This window comes from Anolis carolinensis, unplaced genomic scaffold (assembly GCF_035594765.1).
Source record: "Anolis carolinensis isolate JA03-04 unplaced genomic scaffold, rAnoCar3.1.pri scaffold_7, whole genome shotgun sequence".
NCBI classification, from domain to species: Eukaryota; Metazoa; Chordata; class Lepidosauria; order Squamata; family Dactyloidae; genus Anolis; species Anolis carolinensis.
Genome location: NW_026943818.1, coordinates 24,490,092 through 24,515,082, shown reverse-complemented (window position 1 = coordinate 24,515,082; position 24,991 = coordinate 24,490,092). Strand labels below are relative to the sequence as shown.

The 24,991-nt window shown below is 39.8% G+C and overlaps 1 protein-coding gene and 1 long non-coding RNA gene across 6 annotated transcripts in view; one reads left to right on the top strand and one right to left on the bottom strand.

Annotated features, from left to right (window-relative positions):
* Positions 1-24,689, top strand: part of vezf1 (vascular endothelial zinc finger 1) — a 33,945-nt gene extending 9,256 nt beyond the window's left edge. The window contains exons 2-9 of one of the 5 annotated variants that reach the window (XM_062960118.1): positions 3,692-4,410; positions 5,022-5,085; positions 9,616-9,799; positions 11,774-11,815; positions 15,828-15,983; positions 18,678-18,716; positions 20,220-20,264; positions 22,233-24,689. In XM_062960118.1, the coding sequence (XP_062816188.1) occupies positions 3,692-4,410; positions 5,022-5,085; positions 9,616-9,799; positions 11,774-11,815; positions 15,828-15,983; positions 18,678-18,716; positions 20,220-20,264; positions 22,233-22,660 (1,677 nt within the window). In that variant the 3' untranslated portion in view covers positions 22,661-24,689. The remainder of the gene's footprint in view (positions 1-3,691; positions 4,411-5,021; positions 5,086-9,615; positions 9,800-11,773; positions 11,816-15,827; positions 15,984-18,677; positions 18,717-20,219; positions 20,265-22,232) is intronic. The other 4 variants (XM_062960119.1, XM_062960121.1, XM_062960123.1 and 1 more) reach the window with 4 other exon arrangements.
* Positions 1-24,991, bottom strand: part of LOC134293218 (uncharacterized) — a 171,062-nt gene that overhangs the window by 66,042 nt on the left and 80,029 nt on the right. The window lies entirely within an intron of this gene.

Sequence of the window (24,991 nt, the reverse complement as noted above, 5' to 3'; positions counted from 1 at the left end):
CATAACCTAATTTGATGTTTAATAGGCTTTTCCTTAATCCCTCCTTATTATCCAAGATATTCACTTATCCAAGGTTCTGCCGGCCCATTTAGCTTGGGTAAGTGAGACTACTGTATTGACAGAAGAACACTATGAATATAGAATTCCATGATCTAATGCTTGTGTTGCTTTGTTAAGACAAAATATATGACAATTTTGCAGAATGTTAAGCCTAAGCAACTCACAGGCACTAGCTCCCATTTAAGCTAATCAGGGTGGACCCTGGTTAGTACTTGGATGGGAGATCACCAACAAATCCCAGGTACTGCAGGTGATATTTCAGGGGAAGGAAATGGCAGGATCCCCACTGCACATTTTTTGCCTAAGATAAACCTATACATTTTTAAGCAGAGGCTGGATGGCCATCTGTCAGGGGTGCTTTGAATGTGATTTCCTGCTTCTTGGCAGGGGGTTGGACTAGATGGCTCATGAGGTCTCTTCCAACTCTATGATTCTATGAAATTAATGAACTCGCCATAAGTCCACAGATAACTTTTAAAGGTGTATGCACACAGAATAGTTATGGCTTAGAAGACTTCATGACGTGGTTGAACTGATTTTCCCCAAAGAATTTGGTTTGTAGTGTCCTGAATAGTTACATTTTCTGATCTTAATGTAGAGATCAGCTCCTGGGGGTCCTGAACTAAATTTACTTTCAGTTTTTTTCCTCTAGTCTCTCCACTGCAGGTCACAAAAGGGTACAGATGCAAATATCATATGCTGCTTTTCAGGGACATGGTTAAGCCTTGACTATACTGCCCATACGTTCCTTAGTGATCTTCTGTTGAAACCATCTGCGTGCTAGGGCCTTAGGAGTTCAATTAGGTGTGTGCTCCATTATACTTATAAAAGGTCTGTGTGAAAATAATTGGGATTGACTACTTACAGGGTTGTAGGATTCATTATTTTAAACGGAGACAACACTAGGGGTGGTGATGTTATAGTTAGTATGTCTGGCTTTTGGTTTTGTAGTGTTATATTTAGGCTGTTTTATTGCTTATAAAATGCTATCAGTAAAAAAAAGGTATAGTGTGATTATTTTGTCATTACTAGATGACATTGTGATAGAAAATGGAGTGAACCTTGTGTTGATTTCCTGCTTTGGTTGTTCTGCTTGGGTAGCTACCTATGCAGGAAAATTACCTCCCGTTTCTATCTAAAGGACAGGACAACCTCATCTGCTGTAATTCAACATTCATGCATATATGCATTTCAGATAGCATGAGTTCCAAATAAATGCCCCTTGCATTTGATTCCAGGAGGCAGCTATTGCAAGTATCCATTTCAGTCAGCTGGCTTCTGGTTGGCTGTGGCTGCAAGCAAGTTTATGGATGGTTTTCTAAAATAATCTTCCTGTGGAAAGTGCGACGCTGACATTTGGGTTTTTTGCCTTTAGTGTGTCCTTTCACTAATAGAGTAGACCAGGCATTCATAATTATATTTGTAACTCATAGTTAACCAACTAGGATGTCATTAAGATAGAGATCTCCCAGTGTATCATGGCATACACCCAGTCATTAGCCATAAGAATTGCTTCCCCTGGGGAATGTAAAAAAAGGTTTGCAGTAACATGTACCTTGCTGCGTCCGTCTGTGATGTGTGCCTGTGTTTAGAACTCAGTTGACTTCTCTCTTATAAAAACGACTGTGGATGGGATTATATAACTTGCACTTGCCTCAGTTATGTTAAAGACTTGCTCTTTTGTTCATAGCGGAGAAGAAAATGTCAAAACCGTGCTAACTTAAAGTTGAACTGCAAGCTCTACTATGTGTATGTCTGACATTTATCAGGTATACTATTTAGTATATGCAGTCGACCTTCTGTGCCCACTGATTCGATATCCATAAATTCAGACAGCCACAGCTTGAAAATACTTTCAAAAAATCAAACCTAGATTGTACTTTTTAACTTAAGGTACCCCATTTTAGTATGCTATTGTATATAACAGGACTTGAGTATCCACAGATTTTGGTATCTGTAAGGGGTCCTGGAACCAAACCCCAGCGGATTCCAAGTGCCCACATTTTGTTCCAAGAATTTAATGTAGGGTTGATGATCATATAAGTTAATGATTAGGCTTAACAGGCTTTAAGATGAAGCTGCCTTAGGGTGCCCCAAACTGTCCTGTACCACCACAGGTTATTTGGCTGTCTATTCTGTCTTCCAGGGTCTACAACAGGTGGGGTTATTTTCCCACATCATATGCTGCCTGAGATTTTGCTGTTTGGTGATGCCAGGGATTAAATCTGGTACCTTTTGCATGCAAAGTACCTATGTTCTTGTCATTTGAGGTGTGGTCAATTTCCTATATGGGTCGATAGGAGCTGCACTTGAAAACGTGACTAGAGGCATTCCTCGGTAGTCATGTCCATGTAGAAAGAGTCTCTTGAAGGCAGAAAGTTAGGGAAACAGCGTAGTGGTTCAGTCTTCTGTGTAGTTCAACTCTATAGATTACAAGACCCTGCTTTCTCTTGCAAGAGTTAACATAAGAGTGCTATAGAGTATACTCAGTTCTAGTTCTGCAAGTAAAAACCAGTTTTGCAAATAACTACTAAGGATAAAAAAAGGTTAGTACTGGTTTTTTTAAAGAAGACTGTCCCTTTGATGGCGTAGCACTTTTGATGCATTGTACCACAAATCTGTATAGAAGATGAGACTATTACTGTACCTCATAGTACCTACATGATCTTCCTGATTTTTCATCTGACATACATAAGTGATGGGCACATTGATACATAGGCACATGAGAGCAACGGAGGGCATAATATGGTATGTCAAACTACAAGCCTCGTTGTAGCTGGGTTTGTAAACCCTTTGTCGGGTTTGTTGTTTTATATTTTAGTTTTACATCAATCCAGGAACATCAAGAGGATACAAATAGGATACATTGAGCCAAAATGTTTATCAAAATAAGACAACAAAAACTTAAATTGCGACCACATTAAGTGATCGTAAACTTCCTAGTTTTTCAGATGAATATAAAAATGTATCCTTGAATGACTGTCTTCACCTGCTTCCTAAAATAGCAAAAATGTATATTGTGTTGAATCTCTCAGGGAAACTAGTTAAATAAAAGCTGTGCAACTCAACTTCAGCTGGTGTTGCTGTAAGGTGCCTGTTGATGGGAACCAGTGAAAGCATTGGCTTTCTGAAAATAAACATAACATTGCTCTAGTAAAATATAGGTGCTTTAAAGAGTTTCATGACCCTCCTTTTAGGTGCTATTTCTTCGCTTGATCTCAGTACCTCCACTAATGCCTACATCTGTAATTTGTGTGTGACAGAATTAAAAACTGATCTTGGTTGTAGTAGTATGACACGGAAAGTTAGCGTGGGATTAAATAAAGTGTGCCTATATTTTAGTTTGTATGTCTGGTATAATATACTTTGTAGAAGAGCAAATTATTTGTGATCAGGATACCCAAGGAAAAGAACTCTTTAAAAGAAAATACCTTTACATGCAGCAGAGTTTTAGCAATAAACTGATGGCAGTACAATACTTTGTGTTCAGGTGAGGGGCTATCTTTGACTCCATGGAGGTTGCCTACCTCTGAATTTTCATCTCCAGCCACTTCCAAATTAATCTTTTTCCTTTTACCAAAACCCGACTGGCTCTTCTTTGAATTCTGAAGTTTGAATGTCTTACTTTCAGGCGCACGAAGCATCACATCACCAACAGCAAGCAGCACAGAACAGTTTGCTGCCCCTCCTGAGCTCTGCTGTTGAGCCCCCTGACCAGAAACCAATTTTACCCTTGCCGATAACACAGAAAACTCAGCCACCTCCAGAAACACTAAAAGATGCCATTGTCGGGATTAAAAAGGAGAAACCGAAAACCTCCTTTGTGTGTACATACTGCAGCAAGGCCTTCAGGGACAGCTACCATTTGAGGCGTCACGAGTCCTGCCACACAGGGATCAAGTTAGTGTCACGGCCAAAGAAAGCTCCTGCCACAATGGTACCCCTAATCTCAACCATCGCAGGCGACAACAGCCGGACATCGCTGGTGTCGACTATCGCAGGCATCTTGTCCACAGTCACTACATCTTCCTCTGCCACCAATCCCAGCAGCAGTGCTGGTGCCACGGCCATGCCGGTGACGCAGACGGCCAAAAAGCCCAGCAAGCCTGTCAAAAAGAACCATGCCTGTGAGATGTGTGGCAAGGCCTTCCGCGATGTCTACCATCTCAACAGGCACAAGCTTTCCCATTCGGACGAGAAACCCTTTGAGTGCCCCATTTGCAATCAGCGTTTCAAACGGAAGGACCGCATGACCTATCACGTGAGGTCTCATGAGGGTGGCATCACCAAGCCCTACACCTGTGGTGTTTGTGGAAAAGGCTTTTCGAGGTACCATGTAGAAAATCCCAGGCGAGCTCAAGTATTGGATTTTCATTCTGCGATCGCGATGGGCGCGGGTGGGTTGGGAGGACTTTGTGAGGAAAGTCAGGGCTTGGGAGGGTTCAGGGTTGGAGTGGGATGTAGAATTTTTTGCTATCGATAGTAAATAACTGCCTGAAAACCTAGTGAGAAATTATTTTAATGTTGATTAATATTGGGTTTTGTCATGATTAAAGAGCATAAATAGGCTGTGTCCAAAAAAAAAACATATGCTCCAAATTTAGAGTTGGGAGAGAATTAAGCCAGTGGCAGTGGAAATACAGAGCCTGGACTCCCAATTCACCCCAGTTCTGAGTAAATGACTGGAAGATCTCTGGTATCTTTAAAATAGCATTTTTTTTCTAGTCACAGTGTTCAGGATAGACCTGCAAATGGCTTATTTGCATGGCAGCTTTGCAAGATGTGACAAGAACACTGCAAAGATCGGGTTACTTGTAGATCAGGGGCTGTGGAAGTATGCTGTTTGGGCGTCATTCCTCAATTCTTTCTTGTGAAGCATGCTCGTCTGTATGGGCAATCAGTATTGTGTTCATGTGTAACAAATGTGTTTTCTGCTGTCCCTACTTCTCTTTCTTTCACAGGCCTGATCACTTAAGCTGTCATGTCAAACACGTTCACTCTACAGAGAGGCCCTTCAAATGCCAAGTAAGAATTTGCTGATCTATAAAACTTAACTTGTTGGGTGTACTGGCTGAAGTGCTTCACAACAGATTCAGAAATCATAGAAATTCCTTGAATTGTAAGAACTGCAGCCTGAGAAGAAAATTGGCCTGTCTTCTTGATCCTTGGAAACTGCTCTATATAATAGGCCCCAACTGGCTCAGAGCCTCAGCCTTGTCTCTATGGGCTACATAGGCCAGAAGGCTTTTATAGGGTAGGCGAAAAAGCATATTGAACAGGGAATTGCAGTCTAAGTTTAATTGAAATAAGCACTGAGGGTGTTTGGCAAGCTTTGGTAGCATATCGGAAGTACTTTGGAGAGGCAGGGCTTTATCTGACGGAGAGCATTGGAAGCATTTGTTGTGCCACTCAAGTGCAGTGCAAGTTCAAGAAGGATATCCTCCCTGTCTTTGCTTTGGAGGAGGGCAAAGGTTAGTTCAACTTGTCACGGGAAGGAAGGTCTCTTGATTCTTGTAGCAAGTGACCCTGCATCCCTGTAACTATAGTGTTGACAGTAGTCACAAGAGCACACCCAGTGAGATGGCTGTGTGCAGCCACCTTAGTCTGAAGGATGATCAGAGAAATGCATGAGCAAGATCACATTCAGGTATCATTTGAATGTTTCCTTTTCTGACTCAAACTGGTTAATTTCACACTTGCTGCTTCACTGCGAGATTATTATCTGGTCTTATGTTACATATTGTGTTGTAAATGTTACGTGAAAGTGCCACCAGCACTTGGTAGTGAGCAAACTAAATTTGAAGCTTAACCTGGAACTAAGTCAGGCTTGTAAATGTATGATTGCAAGTAAGAATTTTAGGTTGAGCCCAAAAGGTGGGATTTGCCCCCCCCCCCCCCAAGTTAACGGGGTAAATGTCAATTTATTTATAATGGCTAGCATAAATGCAATCCAAAAAGGTTGACTGGTTCAAATTCAAGTGGTTGTTTCTCTTCCTCTGTTCATTTTTGTCTGCATGCCTGAGCATGTTCCCAGGGGATGCACTATGGCCAACAAATGCTTTGTATTAGAAGTTCTAATTCATACTTTGTGTTCGGTTTTTGTCTGTTTTCTTTATTTAACTAAAAGTAACTTGAGTAATGGAAAAATGAGGAGTGTTATCAGGAAATCTGCTCAATACACTGCCTGTGCCTGTTCTTAGCATTTATAAACTTCATGTCAACCTGGTATGTGAGGTTGTCTTAACTTTCATAACAAAGCAATTCTACTCGTGTCCCTGAAGTAGAATGCAATATTTTGTTGTTTCATGTTTAAAGCTGCTTGGAAGTTTCTTTCCTTTACAGTAAAAAAAAAAAAGACCCTTCATAGAATCATAGAATCATAGAATCATAGAATAGTAGAGTTGGAAGAGACCACATGGGCCATCTAGTCCAACCCCCTGCTAAGAAGCAGGAAATCGCATTCAAAGCACCCCCGACAGATGGCCATCCAGCCTCTGCTTAAAAGCCTCCAAGGAAGGAGCCTCCACCACGGCCCCGGGGAGAGAGTTCCACTGTCGAACAGCTCTCACAGTGAGGAAGTTCTTCCTGATGTTCAGGTGGAATCTCCTTTCCTGTAGTTTGAAGCCATTGTTCCGTGTCCTAGTCTGCAGGGCAGCAGAAAACAAGCTCCCTCCCTCCTCCCTATGACTTCCCTTCACGTATTTGTACATGGCTATCATGTCTCCTCTCAGCCTTCTCTTCTGCAGGCTAAACATGCCCAGCTCTTTAAGCCGCTCCTCATAGGGCTTGTTCTCCAGACCCTTAATCATTTTAGTCGCCCTCCTCTGGACGCTTTCCAGCTTGTCAACATCTCCCTTCAACTGTGGTGCCCAAAATTGGACACAGTATTCCAGGTGTGGTCTGACCAAGGCAGAATAGAGGGGGAGCATAACTTCCCTGGATCTAGACGCTATTCCCCTATTGATGCAGGCCAGAATCCCATTGGCTTTTTTAGCAGCCGCATCACATTGTTGGCTCATGTTTAACTTGTTGTCCACGAGGACTCCAAGGTCTTTTTCGCACACACTGCTGTCAAGCCAGGCGTCCCCCATTCTGTATCTTTGATTTCCATTTTTTCTGCCGAAGTGAAGTATCTTGCATTTGTCCCTGTTGAACTTCATTTTGTTAGTTTTGGCCCATCTCTCTAGTCTGTCAAGATCGTTTTGAATTCTGCTCCTGTCTTCTGGAGTGTTAGCTATCCTTCCCAGTTTTGTGTCGTCTGCAAACTTGATGATCGTGCCTTCTAACCCTTCGTCTAAGTCGTTAATAAACATGTTGAACAGAACCGGGCCCAGGACGGAGCCCTGCGGCACTCCACTTGTCACTTCTTTCCATGATGAAGACGACGCATTGGTGAGCACCCTTTGGGTTCGTTCGCTTAGCCAATTACAGATCCACCTAACCGTAGTTTTGTCTAGCCCACATTTTACTAGTTTGTTTGCCAGAAGGTCGTGGGGGACTTTGTCGAAGGCCTTACTGAAATCCAGGTACGCTACATCCACAGCATTCCCTGTATCGACCCAACTCGTAACTCTATCGAAAAAAGAGATCAGATTAGTCTGGCATGACTTGTTTTTGGTAAATCCGTGTTGACTATTAGCAATGACCGCATTTGTTTCTAAGTGTTCGCAGACCACTTCCTTAATGATCTTTTCCAGAATTTTGCCTGGTATTGATGTGAGGCTGACCGGACGGTAATTGTTTGGGTCGTTCTTTTTTCCCTTCTTGAAGATAGGGACCACATTCGCCCTCCTCCAATCTGCTGGGACTTCTCCCGTTCTCCAAGAACTCTTGAAGATAATTGCCAGTGGTTCTGAAATAACTTCCGCTAGTTCCTTCAGTACTCTTGGGTGTAGCTGATCTGGCCCTGGGGACTTGAATTCGTTTAGAGAGCCCAAGTGTTCCTGGACAACTTGTTTCCCTATTTGGGGTTGGATTTCCCCCAATCCTTCGTCCATTCCGTGTTGCTGAGGTTGAAGATGGCTTTCTTTTTCTGAGAAGACCGAGGCAAAGAAGGCATTAAGTAGTTCTGCCTTTTCCCTGTCCCCTGTCGCCATCACCCCATCTTCTCCTTGCAATGGCCCTATCGCCTCCTTTTTCTACCAACGTAAGCAAAAAAGCCTTTTTTGTTTTTTATGTCCCTGGCAAGCCTGAGCTTCCTTTCCCATTATACAGAATGCCTCGATCTCTATGATTCCTTCATCCCAGCATCAGGTTACTAGTGTGCTAAAGTCTGAATCTAACATATTGAACCACATATTACCCCTTTCACCTCAACTAATTTGTTTACATTAGGATTTATTATTATTATTTATTAGCGACATTGATATCCCGCCCTTTTCACCCCGAAGGGGACTCAGGGCGGCTTACAAGTTATATGTACATAGAATATATTATATTATTAGCATAACACAATATAAGGAGCCCCTGGTGGCGTAATGGGTTAAAGCCCTGTGACTTGAAGGTTGGGTTGCTGACCTGAAGGCTGCCAGGTTCGAATCCAACCCAGGGAGAGAGCAGATGAGCTCCCTCTATCAGCTCCAGCTCCATGCGGGGACATGAGAGAAGCCTCCCACAAGGATGGTAAAAACATCAAAATATCCGGGTGTCCCCTGGGCAACGTCCTTGCAGACGGCCAATTCTCTCACACCAGAAGCAACTTGCAGTATCTCAAGTCGCTCCTGACACAAAAACAAACAATATAAGCATAATATAATACTATATTGTAGTATACCAATATATTGCAATATTATTAGTAATATTACATGTAATATAAATATACAATTATAATAGTGTATTATTATTATATTGTATTACATATTACATATTGTATTACATTTAGTGTTCTAAACATAAAAATTGGGGTGCAGAAAAGTGAAGATTTTAATTGAAGGAAAGAACTTTAAAAGAAGCAGATTATGGTGTTTGAAGATGCAGAGAAGTGGGTGTGCCATAGAGGGCTTTGCCTAGCATACCATGATACACATACATCCTAAGAGTCTGCCAGACATTTGAAGTTTAAACTTCATGATATAGACAAAACTACGCAGCCTTGTGATTACAGATACATCAACATGAAGATGTTTGTAAGGCATACAGAACAAGTAAGCTTTTCCCATGCATCTTCCTGGTCAATTGAAATTGTAGTTTAAAAAATATATACACATTGAAGGCAATAAAAGAGGATAATAGATTATGCTAAATGTGTTAGACCCATTAGAGGTGGTAAGACTGTTCTCATTGTGCTTCATTCTTGTTTGGAGGAATAGTGAGCCATGATTCCTTTGTTCCTTTCCTGAAGTTTGAGGTAAGAGCATAGGAGGCTCAAGTGCTTCAGTTTCACATACAGTGGAAAAGCTTTGAGAGGGATCCCATTGTATTCCTCTTTCATCCTGTTTTGTGGACTTTGTATTTTTAGTATTCAATGCATTTAGCATATCTTAATATTGAAATATGCTGGGAGTATTCAGTAAAGCAGGACTGCTTGCCTCACACTTTCTCTTTCTTTCCTTGTAGACCTGCACAGCTGCCTTTGCCACCAAAGACAGGCTGCGGACACACATGGTGCGCCATGAAGGAAAAGTGTCATGTAATATCTGTGGTAAACTTCTGAGTGCGGCGTATATTACCAGCCACTTAAAGACTCATGGACAGAGCCAAAGTATCAACTGTAATACCTGTAAACAAGGAATCAATAAAAGTAGGTGTATACCTTTAAAGATATTTTCATTGTCGTCTTTACCATCGATAGGATGCATGCTTTAAAAAGTAGATCCATAGGAATGGGCATCTTCATATTGATCTAAAGGTTTTCAGATCCCTGCCTCTTAAGCAAGTCATCTAAAAGCGTCTCAGATTTTGAGTGTCTGATACAGAGTCTTGTTCAGAGCCCTTTGAAGTTCGTTGAAGGCATCCCATTGATTTCAGCAGGTTTGAATGGCTGCTTCAGTGTTCTTGGCATGCTGCAGCTGATAACTAAACACACGTATTAAAAATCAATTCATTGTGATGCCCTTTTTTAGGGTGGCAGTTATGATTGTTGCAGCTGAAATTCACCATCATGTTTATTGGTGCAAATAATTGAGAAGTTCACTCACCCGATCCAAAATGGTTACCTAACACTAGGATTTTTAGAGAAAACCAGTGCCAGGCACTTCTTTGAAGAATTTCTGTGTACTTCAATAGCTTTTTCATCACTGGAGAGATTTTGAGGCACATAGTAGGTATGGCGGGTGATAGAAAGAAGTATATGTGCATTTATTGGTTCTACGTTCATCATAGAGTGGATTTGTATTGCGTTGCTGGGTTTGTAAATTCTCACCTGATAAATCAGATGTGGTAAGAATTATGCTAATTTTATGAACCTCAGCTCTCTCTAGGTTATAGACTAGCCAAGCCCGTGCAGCAGACATAGTTTTCATGGAGTAGAGATGGCAGAGATTTGCAGTCAAAATCTAGTGGAATACTTGGTATTTAACACCAGCAGAACTGTGACTTCCTTCCCATCAAAGTGCAGCTCACTATGATGCAGAAAAAAAAACCCTTTGGGGGTTTGCTAATCCCCCAAATCAAATTTTGGGGCACCTGGGGATAGTACAAGGGAGAGGAATTGCTAAATTTGTGCTCCAACATAAATTTATTTTATTTATTAGCGACATTTATATCCCGCCCTTCTCATCCCGAAGGGGACTCAGGGCAGCTTACAAGTTATATGTACATACAATATATTATATTATTAGCATAACACAATATAAGCATTATATATTACTATATTGTACTATACCACTATATTGCAATATTATTAGTAATATTACATGTAATGTAAATATACAATTATAGTGTATTATTGTATTACATAATAATATTATCAATATTGTATGTATATACAATATATTATATTATTAATATAGCATAATATGAGTATTACATATTGTTATATTGAAATACATCACTGAAACCAGGCTGCAGATACGGTTTTCCATTTTGAAATGCTCTCATATCTGTTTAAAAAACAGCAGTTGAAGGAGAAATCTTAATGCAGTAAGAACATTACTGCAGCAGAATCTTCTCTCTTTTCTTACTTGCATGAAGAAGCAACCAAAATGGCATTCCAGACAAACATCAAAAGTGCAACAAGTCCTGTCTGTTGCCTCATTTGACTGTATTTGGCGATCAGACATGACTCAACAGATGTGGGCTGGTGAAAGCTCTGCTGCAGGCTTATTTATTCAGCTGCCTTGAAATGACTTGTAGCCAAAAGAAAAATGTGAATATGACGCTGTCTATATGGCCAAATCTAGGGAAGCAGTCTCATGTTATCAGCGGCACCTCAGAATTCGGTCTTCCCCATAGTATCTGCTTTGCCTTTTGGCCTCCATGTGGCTTAGTTCTGGGTTATCTTCTGTTTTATCTACATAAGAACTCAGTGAAGGTGCCTTAGACTGAAATAGTAATTTGGACTGAATGTTCTCTATTTAAAACATAACCCAGGAACCATCATCTAGGCTGTGTATCCTCAGATACGAAATCTTTCCAGTCTATCCCCATCCTCCTCCTCCCAATCACTTGTGTTTCTTTTCCCCACTCCCTCACAAGAAGTTTTCCAGAGTAGGGCTGATGTGTGTACCAAGTAAATTATGCAACATTGTTTCACTTTGGCTCCTCTTGATTGCAGAATTTGGGTTTTTCAAGCAAGAAAATCTGCACCTCCCCTCTTGTGAGTAACCATTGTTTACACTGGATGTCTTTTAGTGTTGTAAACTAGCAATGTTTATGGCGGGAACTAACAACCAGCCCTTTATTTATTTATTTGTGACATTTATTTCCCACCCTTCTCACCCCGAAGGGGACTCAGGATGGCTTACAAGTTGTATGTACATACAATATAGTATATTATTAGCATAGCACATGCGGGAACATGAGAGAAGCCTCCCACAAGGATGGTAAAAACATCAAAACATCCGGGCGTCCCCTGGGCAAGGTCCTTGCAGACAGCCAATTCTCTCACTCCTGAAGCAACTCAGGTTGCTCCTGACACAAAAAAAGAAAAAAAAGCATAGCCCAATATAGGCATTATATATTACTACTAGCTCTGCCCGGCCACACGTTGCTGTGGCTTCTTTTAGGTGGTTCCGGGGGGAAATCCTTTGTTGGGAGGTGTTAGGTGTCCCTAATTGTTTCCTGGATGGAATTCCTTTGTTTTCAGAGTGTTGCTGTTTATTTTGTGTTTTGAGATGAAAGAGTGATGAGTACCGAATGGGTTTGGACCTTCAAAGAGTGGGTGTTTCCCTGTTTGGGGGGGGGGGGGGGGAATCCTTTGTTGAGCGTGGATGAGGGGTTGTGTTGTCAATTTTCTAGGTTGGGGGGCCTTTAGTTTTGTTGTTTTGCCCAGTGGAGTGATGCCATTATCCTTTATCTATATATATAAAAGGGTAAAGAAATTTCGGCCTAGGACAAAACAACAAAACTACACATTCCAGAAACACTAAACTTGGCAGCACAACCCCTCATCCATGCCTCTACGTTCATACAACAAAAAGAAAAGAAAAGAAAAAGTCCTAGAGGGAGAGGAAGAATTGTTTTAATCCAATTGCTGCCAGTTAGAAGGTTAAGCTCCGCCCACTTGGTCTCCTAGCAACCCACTCAGCCCAGGGGACAGGCAGAGTTAGGCCTCACTTAGGCCTCTTCCACACTGCCTATAAAATACAGATTATCTGATTTTAACTGGATTATATGGCAGTGTAGACTCAAGGCCCTTCCACACAGCTATATAGTCCATTTATAATCTTATATTATCTGCTTTGAACTGGGTTATCTTGACTCCACACTGCCATATAATCCACTTCAGTGTGCAGTCAGACACAACTGGACTTAATGTCGGGAGAAAACCTTTACCCTTGACCTTAACTACCACCAATTCCTCAATACTTTTTTCCCATACCACCATACTTCGCCACAGCAACGCGTGGCCGGGCACAGCTAGTTATATATAGACATATAGATATTGTACTACACCACTATATTGCAATATTATTAGTAATATTACATGTAATATATAATATACAATTATAATAGTTTATTATTATATTACATTATAACATTTTCAATATTTTATGTATATACAATATATTATATTATTAATATAGCATAATATTAGTATTATATATTATTATATTGTTGTATTGACACAGGAGACATGTTGGAATGATGTCTCCCTTGCCCAGAGTGGCAGTTATTCCTTGGGGGGGGCGGGGGGGGCGGTTCCCATCTGATGACATAGGAGACATGTTGAAATGATGTCTTCCTGGCCCCCCTTCTTCACTCTGCCTCTTAAGACCCCATAGAGGGAACTCCCAGTTTTCCATTGAGTGAAATTATACAGACTATGATAATAGGGGCTGCAGTCTCCCTCTTCCTCAGTCAGTCATTCCCGTGAGCTCTGCCCATCCACTTGCTAATCCATATACCCTGCCATCTGTCAGCTCACCTAGGCCCCTTCCATTTATCTATTTCAGCCACAGTTGTGATCACTGTGGAAGAAGCAACCGCAAATTCCTGGTCCCCTGTGTACACGTCTCAGTCTGCCACAGAGAGTGCAAGTTGCCCCATTTTAACAAACCTATATGATAGGATTCCTTGTTGGTCAGGACTGCAATGCTTCAGGAGCTGTATCGATAGAAAGCAGCTCGTTCTTTTCTAGGGGAAAAGCTCTAGTTTGGTTTTGTTTTCTCCCCTTCTCAATCACAAGTGTTAAGAATGGGTAATAGATGTTTTCATGGAGTAAAATAGATCCATGGGTATAAGCAAGCAAACTGGGTCTTGAAGAATAAGCATGAGACATAATTCTCTGTAATTAATCAAAAATAAAATACAGTGAGTAGGAATGGTGGGCTATGTCTCAGGACTCAGTGGTGGTGACAAAATTCCCTTTTCAGTCATTTTGAGAACATAATTTCTCTTGAGTAGCTGGGTTTGTTTTTCTCCCATGTGATACATTTTTTTAGGGAAAAAAATATACTGGGCACAGTAAATTTGTCTCCCAGATAATTCTGAGGGATTGTATGTTCATGAAAATAGATGCAAGACTGATACAGAGGCCAGACAGAAGGTGAAGCATAATCTATTAGTCAATTTCAACTGATCACTTACTGTCTTTAGTGATCGCTGCAAAGTATTCTGGGTTGGATGAACTATGCTCTTGTATGGTAGGCCCACTGTTCTTGTGAGCCCAAGAACTTAACTGCTTGGCAACCCTAAAGACTTGAAAGATCAAGTGGGAATTCTAAAATACCGCAGAAAGAAGGACTAAAATGATTCCACTCCGTTCTTCACAAGGCCAAACAATGATTCTATCTTATTTAATCATACATGTTGACACATGTTAAAGGAATGGGGTTTTATTTGTCCACTTATAGATGATGTATAAATAATAATAATAATAATAATAATAATAATAATAATAATAAACTTTATTTATACCCTCTCCATCTCTCGAAGACTCTGGGCAGCTTACACTGGGGACAAGCCCAAAACAGTATTACCGTATATACTCAAGTATAAGCCAACACGAATATAATTCGAGGCACCTAATTTTACCACAAAAAACTGGGAAAACATTGACTCCAGTATAAGCCGAAAGTGGTAAATTTCAGAAATAAAAACAGATACCAATAAAATTACATTAATTGAGGCATCAGTAGGTTAAATGTTTTTGAATATTTACATAAAGCTCTAATTTAAGATAAGATTGTCCAACTCTGATTAAATCATTATTCTCATCTTCTTCAGTGTAAATGTGTTTATGTATCCTTTTAATAATAATAGAATAAGATAATACATGTAATAATAATAATAATACAGGAAAATAATACATGTAGTAATGAATAGAGTAAAATAATAAATAATAAGATCAGATAAATGTATTAATAATAATAAAAATAGAGTAAAATAAATGTAATAGTAGCAATAATAATAGAGAAAAATAATAAATGTAATAATACCAATAATAATAGAGAAAAATAATAAATGTACCATATATTCTCGAGTATAAGCTGTCCCAAATATAAGCCAACCAGGACCCTCACCCGAGTATAAGCCGAGGGGGCCTTTTTCAGTCTTTAAAAAAGGGCTGAAAAACTAGGCTTATACTCGAGTATATACAGTAAATCAATAAAAACAGTAACACAATAAAATCACAGCATAATGAATGATATTTACTTGAGCTCTACCGGTACCATTTGAGATTATAGATTTTTAAATTGAGATTTGTAAATTTGAGATTTTTAGATTTTTAAAAGGATCTATAAAATCAATAACTAGTTAGCTGGTTCCAGACTTTGGAATAAATTGGACTTATATTAAACAATAATTGATTAAAGTCCTATTGATTTTAATAAGTCTGTGCTAAGCACAATTAAATCTCAACCTATTTATATGTTTCTCAGACTGTTGGAACTGAAACATTGTACGTTTCCTGTATTCTAGGAATCTGAGAAACGCTGGAATAGGTCCAGATTTGGTTTTGCTTAGCAACTATTCAGAGAAGGTCAAGCGTTGACCTTCTAGTGTCATTGGACAGTTCCCATTATCTTTCCCCATTGGTTATATTGGCTAGGACTGATGTAATAGGCAATCCTGTTCCTTCTTTAATGCAGTAGGAAAATAAACTTTCTAATGTGCATCTGTATGTATATGTTATCCCCTGCCTCATTTTTCATTGGTTGGAATAGCATGCATGAATGAAGAGAGCAACAACCAGAAGCAGCAGCAACAACAGCAGCAGCAGCAACAACAGCAGCAGCAGACACAACATGTCTCCAACTGGCCTGGAAAACAGGTAGAGACCCTGAGATTATGGGAAGAAGCTGTCAAAGCAAGGAAGAAAGGTAAAAATCTTTGACGTTGGAAGTGTTGCTGTAAATACTGTTGAGGCATTAGAAGGAACAAGTTCACATTGTTTACCAATGGAGCATCCACTGCAATCTGGGATTGACTGCCATTATCAGTCAACCTTGCCGTAGATCCTTGCCCCAAAGCAGATGCTTTATTATGGGAATTTTTTAGTCCTATTATGAGTTAACAATGTAACTGTTCATGACCTGCTGCTTAGGATCCTGTGTTGACTTGAGGAATGTGCAGTTAAACTTGCATTGATTGCTTTTTGAGACCATCCGTGTCAGATTTTGGCCTTTGACCCCATTATGATATAACCACCTAAATGTAAGGCTCATTTAAATAGGATCCCATGTTGGAAGAAAAGCAGGATATACATTACATGTAATACAATAAAATAAATAACACCCCATAGATTGTCTGTGGTTCTCTAAATGGAGAGAGAATCTCCTAGAAAATTCTTTGCAACTTTGGAAAGATCATGGCAGATAATGTTTGGAGGTTTTGATCCTGAGTTGCTTCACTTGGCTCGGAGACATGTGACCCAATGATTTCCCAGTTTGATCGCACTTCCCTTTTATCCAAAATTGGTCGGACCCTTTAACTAGTTATTTTGCCTATTTGTATATGTGATTTCACAACAGAAAGTTCAAGGGTGAAGCTTTGCTCAAGTAGTCGGAACCTGCTTATTTTATTGCCTCAGGCAACTTGCTCAGCTTCCAGTGAAGGTAGAATACATCGGAGCCATCATGGCGTTGGGTACCTATGGATAAAGATTAGCACTTATTGAATCCAGATTTTTCTGTGAGCTTCCCAATGCTATCCACCTAGTGCAGTGGTCCTCAATCTGTGGGTCCCCAGATGTTTTGCCTTTCAACTCCCAGAAATCCTAACAGCTGGTAAACTGGCAGGGATCTCTGGGAGTTGTAGTCCAAAACTACTGGGGACTGACCTAGTTCTTTTGGGCACTTGCTTTTTAAGTAGCACAAAGCAGAGGTAGACAGACTGATTCTTCCTACCCTTTGCTTTGTGGTGTTGCAGTTTTCTTACTACAGTTTCCTTTAACATTGTATACTGATACAAAATTACAGTGGCAAGTACATTTTCTCTTTGTATTAAAAATTAAAGTTACAATGTGTAGCAGATATTCACCATGAAAACATAACCTGCAGAACAACCCTGATCTTTAGTTTTCGTAGTCAGTTCTGACTTGTTTGCCCATTTATTCTGATCAGTCTACTTCATTTACAAATAACTAAGTAGGCATCCTGACGGCAAAGATGTGGTGGAATCCAGTTCTTTAGTATATGTATATTTTAGAGTATTGTATTCCAAAGAAATCCAGATTCTGTCGTTTGAATAAACTACCCAGATGTCCCTTTGCATACCTCTGCTTTTAGAATTGAACTTTTCAGAATGTGGGGGAGATATGATATGGGGTAGGGAAGAGGATGGCATAATTTCTGACCAGCGGAAGCCTCAAAGACATTCCCATCTTTCTGCTGAGTCTTTCTCCCAGCTCCTTTGTGAAAGCTGATTGGGAGGCTAAATCCTGCAGCAAGTACCTCATGTCATTCTGACCTGAGAGGTCTGTGGCAGCATTTAATGCACCCACCGATCTGTAATCCTGCCCTTCATCTAAGAGCAGCATACTTCTGGTTCTCAGTAAGATGCAAAAATGTAACTGTCCCAAATAATCTACTACAGATGTATGGGGATGTAAACCTTAGGCTCACGGTCCACACCAGTATGCAGACGTAGACATTACTGGCATGTTCTGATAAAGAGCCCTCCTCTAGTTCTTGAGCTTACCTTTCATTCCCAGATGCATGGAGGGCAAAGCCTCTTTGACTTGCATGAGTATATCAAACCTCTACCACATTCCTTTTCATGATTGCCATTTGCATAGGCAGGGGTAGAGGATGGAAAGCAACTCCTATGTACATAGTTGCAACCCCTATGTCATGCTGGTCATTGGCCTTGCTGCCCAAATGCCAGACACTGCATAAGTCAGGCCAAGAATGAGATGTACATGATCTGATGCCTAGGACAAGACCTTGGTTCCAGAGTACTGGGAAGCTTGTTTGCAATTCTTTGATTTGCTCTCTTCTCTTACCTGCAACTCTGCTTTAAGCCCCTTTCACCTTTCTCATGGGGCAAATCAGGATATTGCATATTGAATTGTTGGGAACCATTTTTCAGACGTTAGCCCACAAAGCTCTGTTGTGTATATGCAGTTTCCTAAGGAACCTGATGGCCAGAACAGTTTGCTTTCATATACAGTAAGACTACAGGTCAGGACCATAGGATTATGTAAAAGCTCATGCCATGCAAGCAAAAGTGACAACCCTCTGCCTTTTGAGTTTAAAAAAAATACTGGTTTAGACATCTTATAAAAAACTCTACTTCGAAACCTTGTGGAGCTGCTGCTGGTCAGAATATGGAGCTAGGTATTGGCTTTCCTGACATAAGATGAGATTTGCTCCACAATTTGAGATACGCTCACCTTTGATTGGAAATATTTGGGACTTGTATGAAACATGAACGCCAGACCTGATGGGTTTAACTCTCACGCAGAGATGCAGCCTGTTTGCTTTTTTACAAGATAATAGGGACGAACTAGAGCAATGTGTCACTGAATGGCTTAATTGCAATCCCTTTCCTCCACCTCCCAATTTTGATTGCAGAAAGTCAGCAGACTCTGAGGCCAACTACAGTCAAGCAAGGTAGGGTCAGATATGTTTCTATCGTAAGGCTGGACTCTCGGCTCTCGTAACCTTCTCCTCCTCCTCCTCCTCGAAACGCGAACAGGGGTGCAAAGGTGGCAGTTTCCAGAGTAAAATAACAGTTGAATGAAGACAGTACACCGGGGGGGGGGGGGGGGAATCCCGGTGAACTGAGTGTAGGGCAGGGGTCCTCAAACTTTTAAAGCAGAGGGCCGGTCCACAATCCTTCAGACTGTTGAGGGGCCGAATTATCATTTGGGGGGAAAAACCGAACCAATTCCTATGCACACTGCACATATCTTATATGTAGTGCAAAACAACAATAATAACAATGAAAGAACAATACAATATTTAAAAATGAAAATAATTTTAACTAACATAAACCTATCAGGATTTCAATAGGAAGTGTGGGCCTGCTTCTGGCCAATGAGATAGTCAGGTTAATTAAGATTGTTGTTGTTGTTGTGTGTCTTCAAGTCATTTCAGACTTTGGGCGAGCCTAAGTCAAAAATTAATTATTTATTCATTTACTACATTTATTTACTACATTTATATCCCGCCCTTCTCACCCCGAAGGGAACTCAGAGCAGCTGTATGTACATACAATATATTATATTATTAGCATAGCACAATATTGGCATTATACTATATTGAACTATACCACTATACTGTAATATTATATGTAATATATAACATATAATTAATATTATTATATGATATTATTGTTAGTACTGTATTGTTTAAAATGATAATATTATTATCAGTATTATATGTATATACAATATATTGTATTAAAACGGATATAAAAATATTATATTATAAATGAGGGCAAGGGCCAGGTAAATTACCCGGGCCTTAGTTTGGGGACCCCTGGTGTAGGGCCACCTTCCTCTTCTCCTTGGGTGCATTGTACAGTCTGTTTCTCATCATTGTGTGTCAGCGTTGTAGAAATAGCACTGCAAAAGCAAAGCTTGATGTGAAAGGCATGTGGATTCTGTATAATGTGCTGAAAGGTGTATGTGAGTGGCTTTATGACTTGGCTTCATGCCTGAATGTTGCTCAGGTTGAGGTTTCTAAGGGCCCCAGGATTTATTTTCCGTAGCTCTGGTAACCTTAGCAGTGACTCCCTTTCGTCTCCCCCCATCTCCACATGAGCGTGGGATGCATTCAGTGGCTAGCCAGCAGGTGGTGCTGAGACATCAGAGGTATATACTTCTGCCATATGCTTTTCTATCCTCCTTCTGTACAGCTAGCCCCAGGTTTCAAATTCCAGAAGAAACCCTGGTGTGTATTTCTAGCAAAGATGGAAAATGTGCCAACCAATGGGGTTTGATACCCACATCTTTTTATTAACTGGGGTGTTGCTGTGCCTAATGAGCTCCGCTGGCTAAAATATTCCACAAATTCTAGTTAAACTGAATCTTAAGAATGAAATAAGCAGGTAAATAGTGAAACCAGCTTTGTGTATCGGTCCCTAATAATGACTTTTTAAAACCTTCACAGAATGTCAGTACAACTTTGAGAAGGCTATAGAGTACGTACCGTTCGGTATGTACACTCTCCTCTACTTCTAATGTTCCTCATGAGAGGATTTTCTGCTAATACTGTGCTGTTTTTATGAACAAATCCCCCTTTTATACTAAAAATTTTAAAAAGTTCCAGAAAATGTCTTGAAATTCGTATGAATTGCATGATTCAAATTACCATAGCTTATAGAACTGTAGTTCTTAAATTTTTTTTACATTTTATGTAGATGCTGTTTAAGAGTACATATTTTTGTAGCAAGAAATGAGATGTGAAAGCAAAGAATGTATAGATGTGTATTCTTTTTAAAAATAAGAACTTAACACTTTACCAGAAAACCGAAGGTGGGTAAAGGGTAAAGATAACCTATTTCAAGTCCTCAACAGTCATTAGCTCAGGGGTCCTCGAGCTTTTTATTTATTATTTATTTACTAGATTTATATCCTGCCCTTCTCACCCCAAAGGGGACTCAGAGCAGCTTAAAAATAATATGTACATACAATAAATTATATTAGCATAGCACAATATTAGCATTACATATTACTATATTGTACTATACCACCATACTGTAATATTATTAGTAATACTACATGTAATATATAATTAATATTATTAAATTGTATTATTAATATTATATTGTATTCCATTACAACATATTTATTATATTTATATATATTATATGTACAGTAGAGTCTCACTTATCCAACATTCGCTTATCCAACATTCTGGATTATCCAACTCATTTTTGTAGTCAATGTTTTCAATACATCATGATATTTTGGTGCTAAATTCATAAATACAGTAATTACTACTTAGCATTACTGCATATTGAACTACTTTTTCTGTCAAATTTGTTCTATAACACGATGTTTTAGTGCTTAATTTGTAAAATCATAACCTAATTTGATGTTGAATGGGCTTTTCCTTAATCCCTCCTTATTATCCAACATATTCGCTTATTTAACATTCTGCTGGCCCATTTATGTTGGATAAGTGAGACTCTACTGTATATAATATATATGGATATTAAATTGTATTATTAGTATTATATTGTATTACATTGCAACATACAATATATATATATATAATATAATATACATTATATATATATATATATATAATTATATAATATAATATACAACATATTATATTATTATTATTTAAGTGGAGGGCTGCTTCACGGTCCCTCAGACTGTTGGGGGAGAGGACTATGATGAAAAAGTGCAAAATTAGGATTGTTGTTGTGTGCTTTCAAGTAGTTTCAGACTTAGATCAACCCTAAGTCTAAAGTTTAGGACAGGGGCCTTGTAAATGACCTTGGAGGACCGCATTCGGCCCACGGACCTTTGTTTGGAGACCCCTGCATTAGCTGAACTGCTGTTATTCTGATGAGAATATAACCTGGCAGCAGAAGGCCTAAATTTATTTATTTACAGTAGAGTCTCACTTATCCAACACTCGCTTATCCAACGTTCTAGATTATCCAACCACATTTTTGTAGTCAATGTTTTCAATATATCGTGATATTTTGGTGCTAAATTCGTAAATACAGTAATTACTACATAGCATTACTGTGTATTGAACTAGTTTTTCTGTCAAATTTGTTGTATAAAATGATGGTTTGGTGCTTAATTTGTAAAATCATAACCTAATTTGATGTTTAATAGGCTTTTCCTTAATCCCTCCTTATTATCCAACATATTCGCTTATCCAAGCCCGTTTATGTTGGATAAGTGAGATTCTACTGTATTTACAACATTTTTACCCCGCCTTTCTCACCCGAGGGGACTCAAGGCGGGTGGGGTTACATAGAGACAAGTTACATAGCGTAAGGAGGGCTGGATTTGCAAGAATAAAGTGGTACATTTGTACACCTTTGTACATTAAAGGTTTATTATAACAACTGCCTTGTCCATGGTTCAAGATCTCCCCTTGTGTCTCCCTTTACAAACCAACCCTGGTGTCCTTTTATATCTTGTGTCTGTTTTTTAGAAGCTGCTAACCTGTGCCAAACGTCCACTGCGGCCACTACGCCGGTGACCCTTTCCACTCCCTTCAATATCACCTCTTCGGTGGCATCGGGGACCATCACCAATCCGGTCACGGTGGCGGCCGCCATGAACATGCGAAGCCCCGTGAACGTCTCGAGCGCGGTTAACATCTCCAGCCCCATGAGCCTCGGCCACCCGGTCACTATAACCAGCCCTCTGTCTATGACCTCTCCGCTAACGCTCACCACGCCGGTCAATTTACCGACTTCGGTCACGGCTCCGGTGAACATAGCCCATCCGGTGACCATTACCTCCCCCATGAACCTCCCGACCCCGATGACGCTAGCCGGTCCGTTGAATATAGCAATGAGGCCCGTGGAGAGCATGCCTTTCCTTCCCCAGGCCTTGCCCACCTCTCCCCCGTGGTAGGAAGACAGCAAAACAAAACCTCACGGCAGTATTAAGAAAGAAGAATGAAAAGCAAGTCCATACCAGCAATTATCTTGTTTTGTTTTGTTTTGAGTTAACAATGGATTGTGAAACCAGACTAATTCTGCTGGGGCTAAAAGTCAGGCACCAGCTTTGTTTGTTTGTTTGTTTGTTTTTTTAAAGACACTTTATTCATAGTGTTCTGAATTAGTTGGGTGGCTGTTGATCCGTCACTGAGTCACTTGGTTTCCTTCCGCTTGGTAGAAATGTCCAGTGAAAGGTGGATCCAGTTTACACGTATCTTCGGTTAAAAAAAAAATCGACAGCATTATGAATAAACCTAGAAATCACGAATGACGAAATGGTTTTAATCAAAACACTAAGAGTCAGCCAAGGAATGCATGGTGGCGATGGATCACTTCAGTTTGCCAGCTCTGTATCCCTCTGATTCAGAAAGTAGCTTGTAGCATTGTTGTGGTTTTTTTTAAGTAAATGCATTTCATGGTCCTATTTTATTTTTTTAAATTCATTTTGAGTAATTATGCATTTTTACCTTTTTTTGGGAATATGATGATTTCAGGCCAAATTCCCTATGGGAAAAAGTGATACCAGCTCTGATATGCAAAGCATATGATGACTTTTATCATTCTAACCTCTCAATAACAATAGGGATTGTGACCTGATATTTGGAGATGTAAATAACCACGTGGCATATTACCCTAAGGGAATTGTAACATCATAGTCGACGTATTGAGAAGAAACGAAGGAACTGTTTTTAATGTTTGGAAAGGAACGGCTGTCGCTGGTGGAAGAGGATTTTGGAACTGATGCGAGAGCGGTCTCGGGTCAAAACCCAGCCGGGACTCTTTCCGAAGAGCAAGTGGTAGGCTTTGGAAAATGGGGGGAAAATAATGCTTTAAGCTGGAAGACTGTGGAGGTGCTGGGGTAGGATGTGTATCTGCCCTTACCCTCTCAATCAGAACCTGCTGATGTTGTGATGACGAGAGCAGGCCGTGTTCACTAGAAGTTTTTTTTGTCTTATAATATAAAATGGTATACAGTTTTTATTCTAACCACTAACTAGTTAGGATGCCCCCTCCAGGACAAGCCAAGAGTGCATCTTATTGTTTTGTGTTCTGTTTTTTTTTTTTAACCCTTTCTTCTCCCCTCTCAATCAAGTGTTGTGCACTCTCTTCAATTTTGTAAATATTTGCAGGAAAAATCTCTCCCACCCCCACCCACCCCCATCATTTGTTCTTTTTAGTTAATTGTGTTAACACCTAGTTATTGGCTCGTGGGGTTTCCCAGTAACTGTCTGGCCCATCCAGTGAAGTGGAAATCTCTCCCTTTTTTAAATAAATAAATAAAGCACTCATCAAAATTGACACAATTTTATTTCTGCTATATCTGTACATAAAAGTAGTATGGAAAAATCTAGGGAAGGGATTATTCTTCTTTTAGCCTATCATGTCACGATCACTTTTTGAACCTTTGTTGTTAAATACATACCCAAGATGGTATACGAAACAATTGGAAGGAATAAACAAGGCTGCCTCTGATCACAACAGGGGCGATGGTGCCGTCATATTTGACATTTGGGCTTTTTAAATGGGATGCTGGCGAGCCTGAGAGGGTCAAAAACCCCACCGTTTTTGTGTTTATACCCATTGTGTCAGTGTAAAAGCATATTTCGTACTTTTTATGAGACAGACGTCTGGGGTCAGGAGACGGATGTCCCGATTATGTGAAAAAACCATTCTAGGGGCTTGGACTACATAGTAAAATTTTAAAAACAAAAATGGGGAAAAGAATAGAACTTAGTGTAAAATAATTTTATAAATGATCTTTTGTACCTTAGGACATCAAATTGTACAACTTTTGTATATATAAAAGCTTAGGAACTTCCTGTGTAGCAAAAAGAACACATTCCTACACTTTTAATGTATATGTTTGTTATAATGTCATGTAAACATATGCCCTATGTTTGTGCCTTTTAATTAGTTTGTCTCAATAAACAGAAAGGTAGAGACCTTGTCGTCCTGTACATTGCCATCCACGGTTTAAGCTTTCACTCCAGGCAAGGGAAAAGCAAAATATTTCTGGCGCTACTTTACATCTAACTTCTCATTCTTTTGCTGATTTTTGAACAGGAATGGTTGGAACAGCACTCGTCTGTGTTCCTCTGCGTGGATTGTTGGATAACACTCATTGTTTCGATGGTGGATCAGAAAGACTAGTTAAAATATACGTTCCACATTGAGGATTCAAGAATGATGTTCCATAGATGGAGAGCAGGATTAGGGAGACTATGATCCGCCAGGTAGTTTGGCC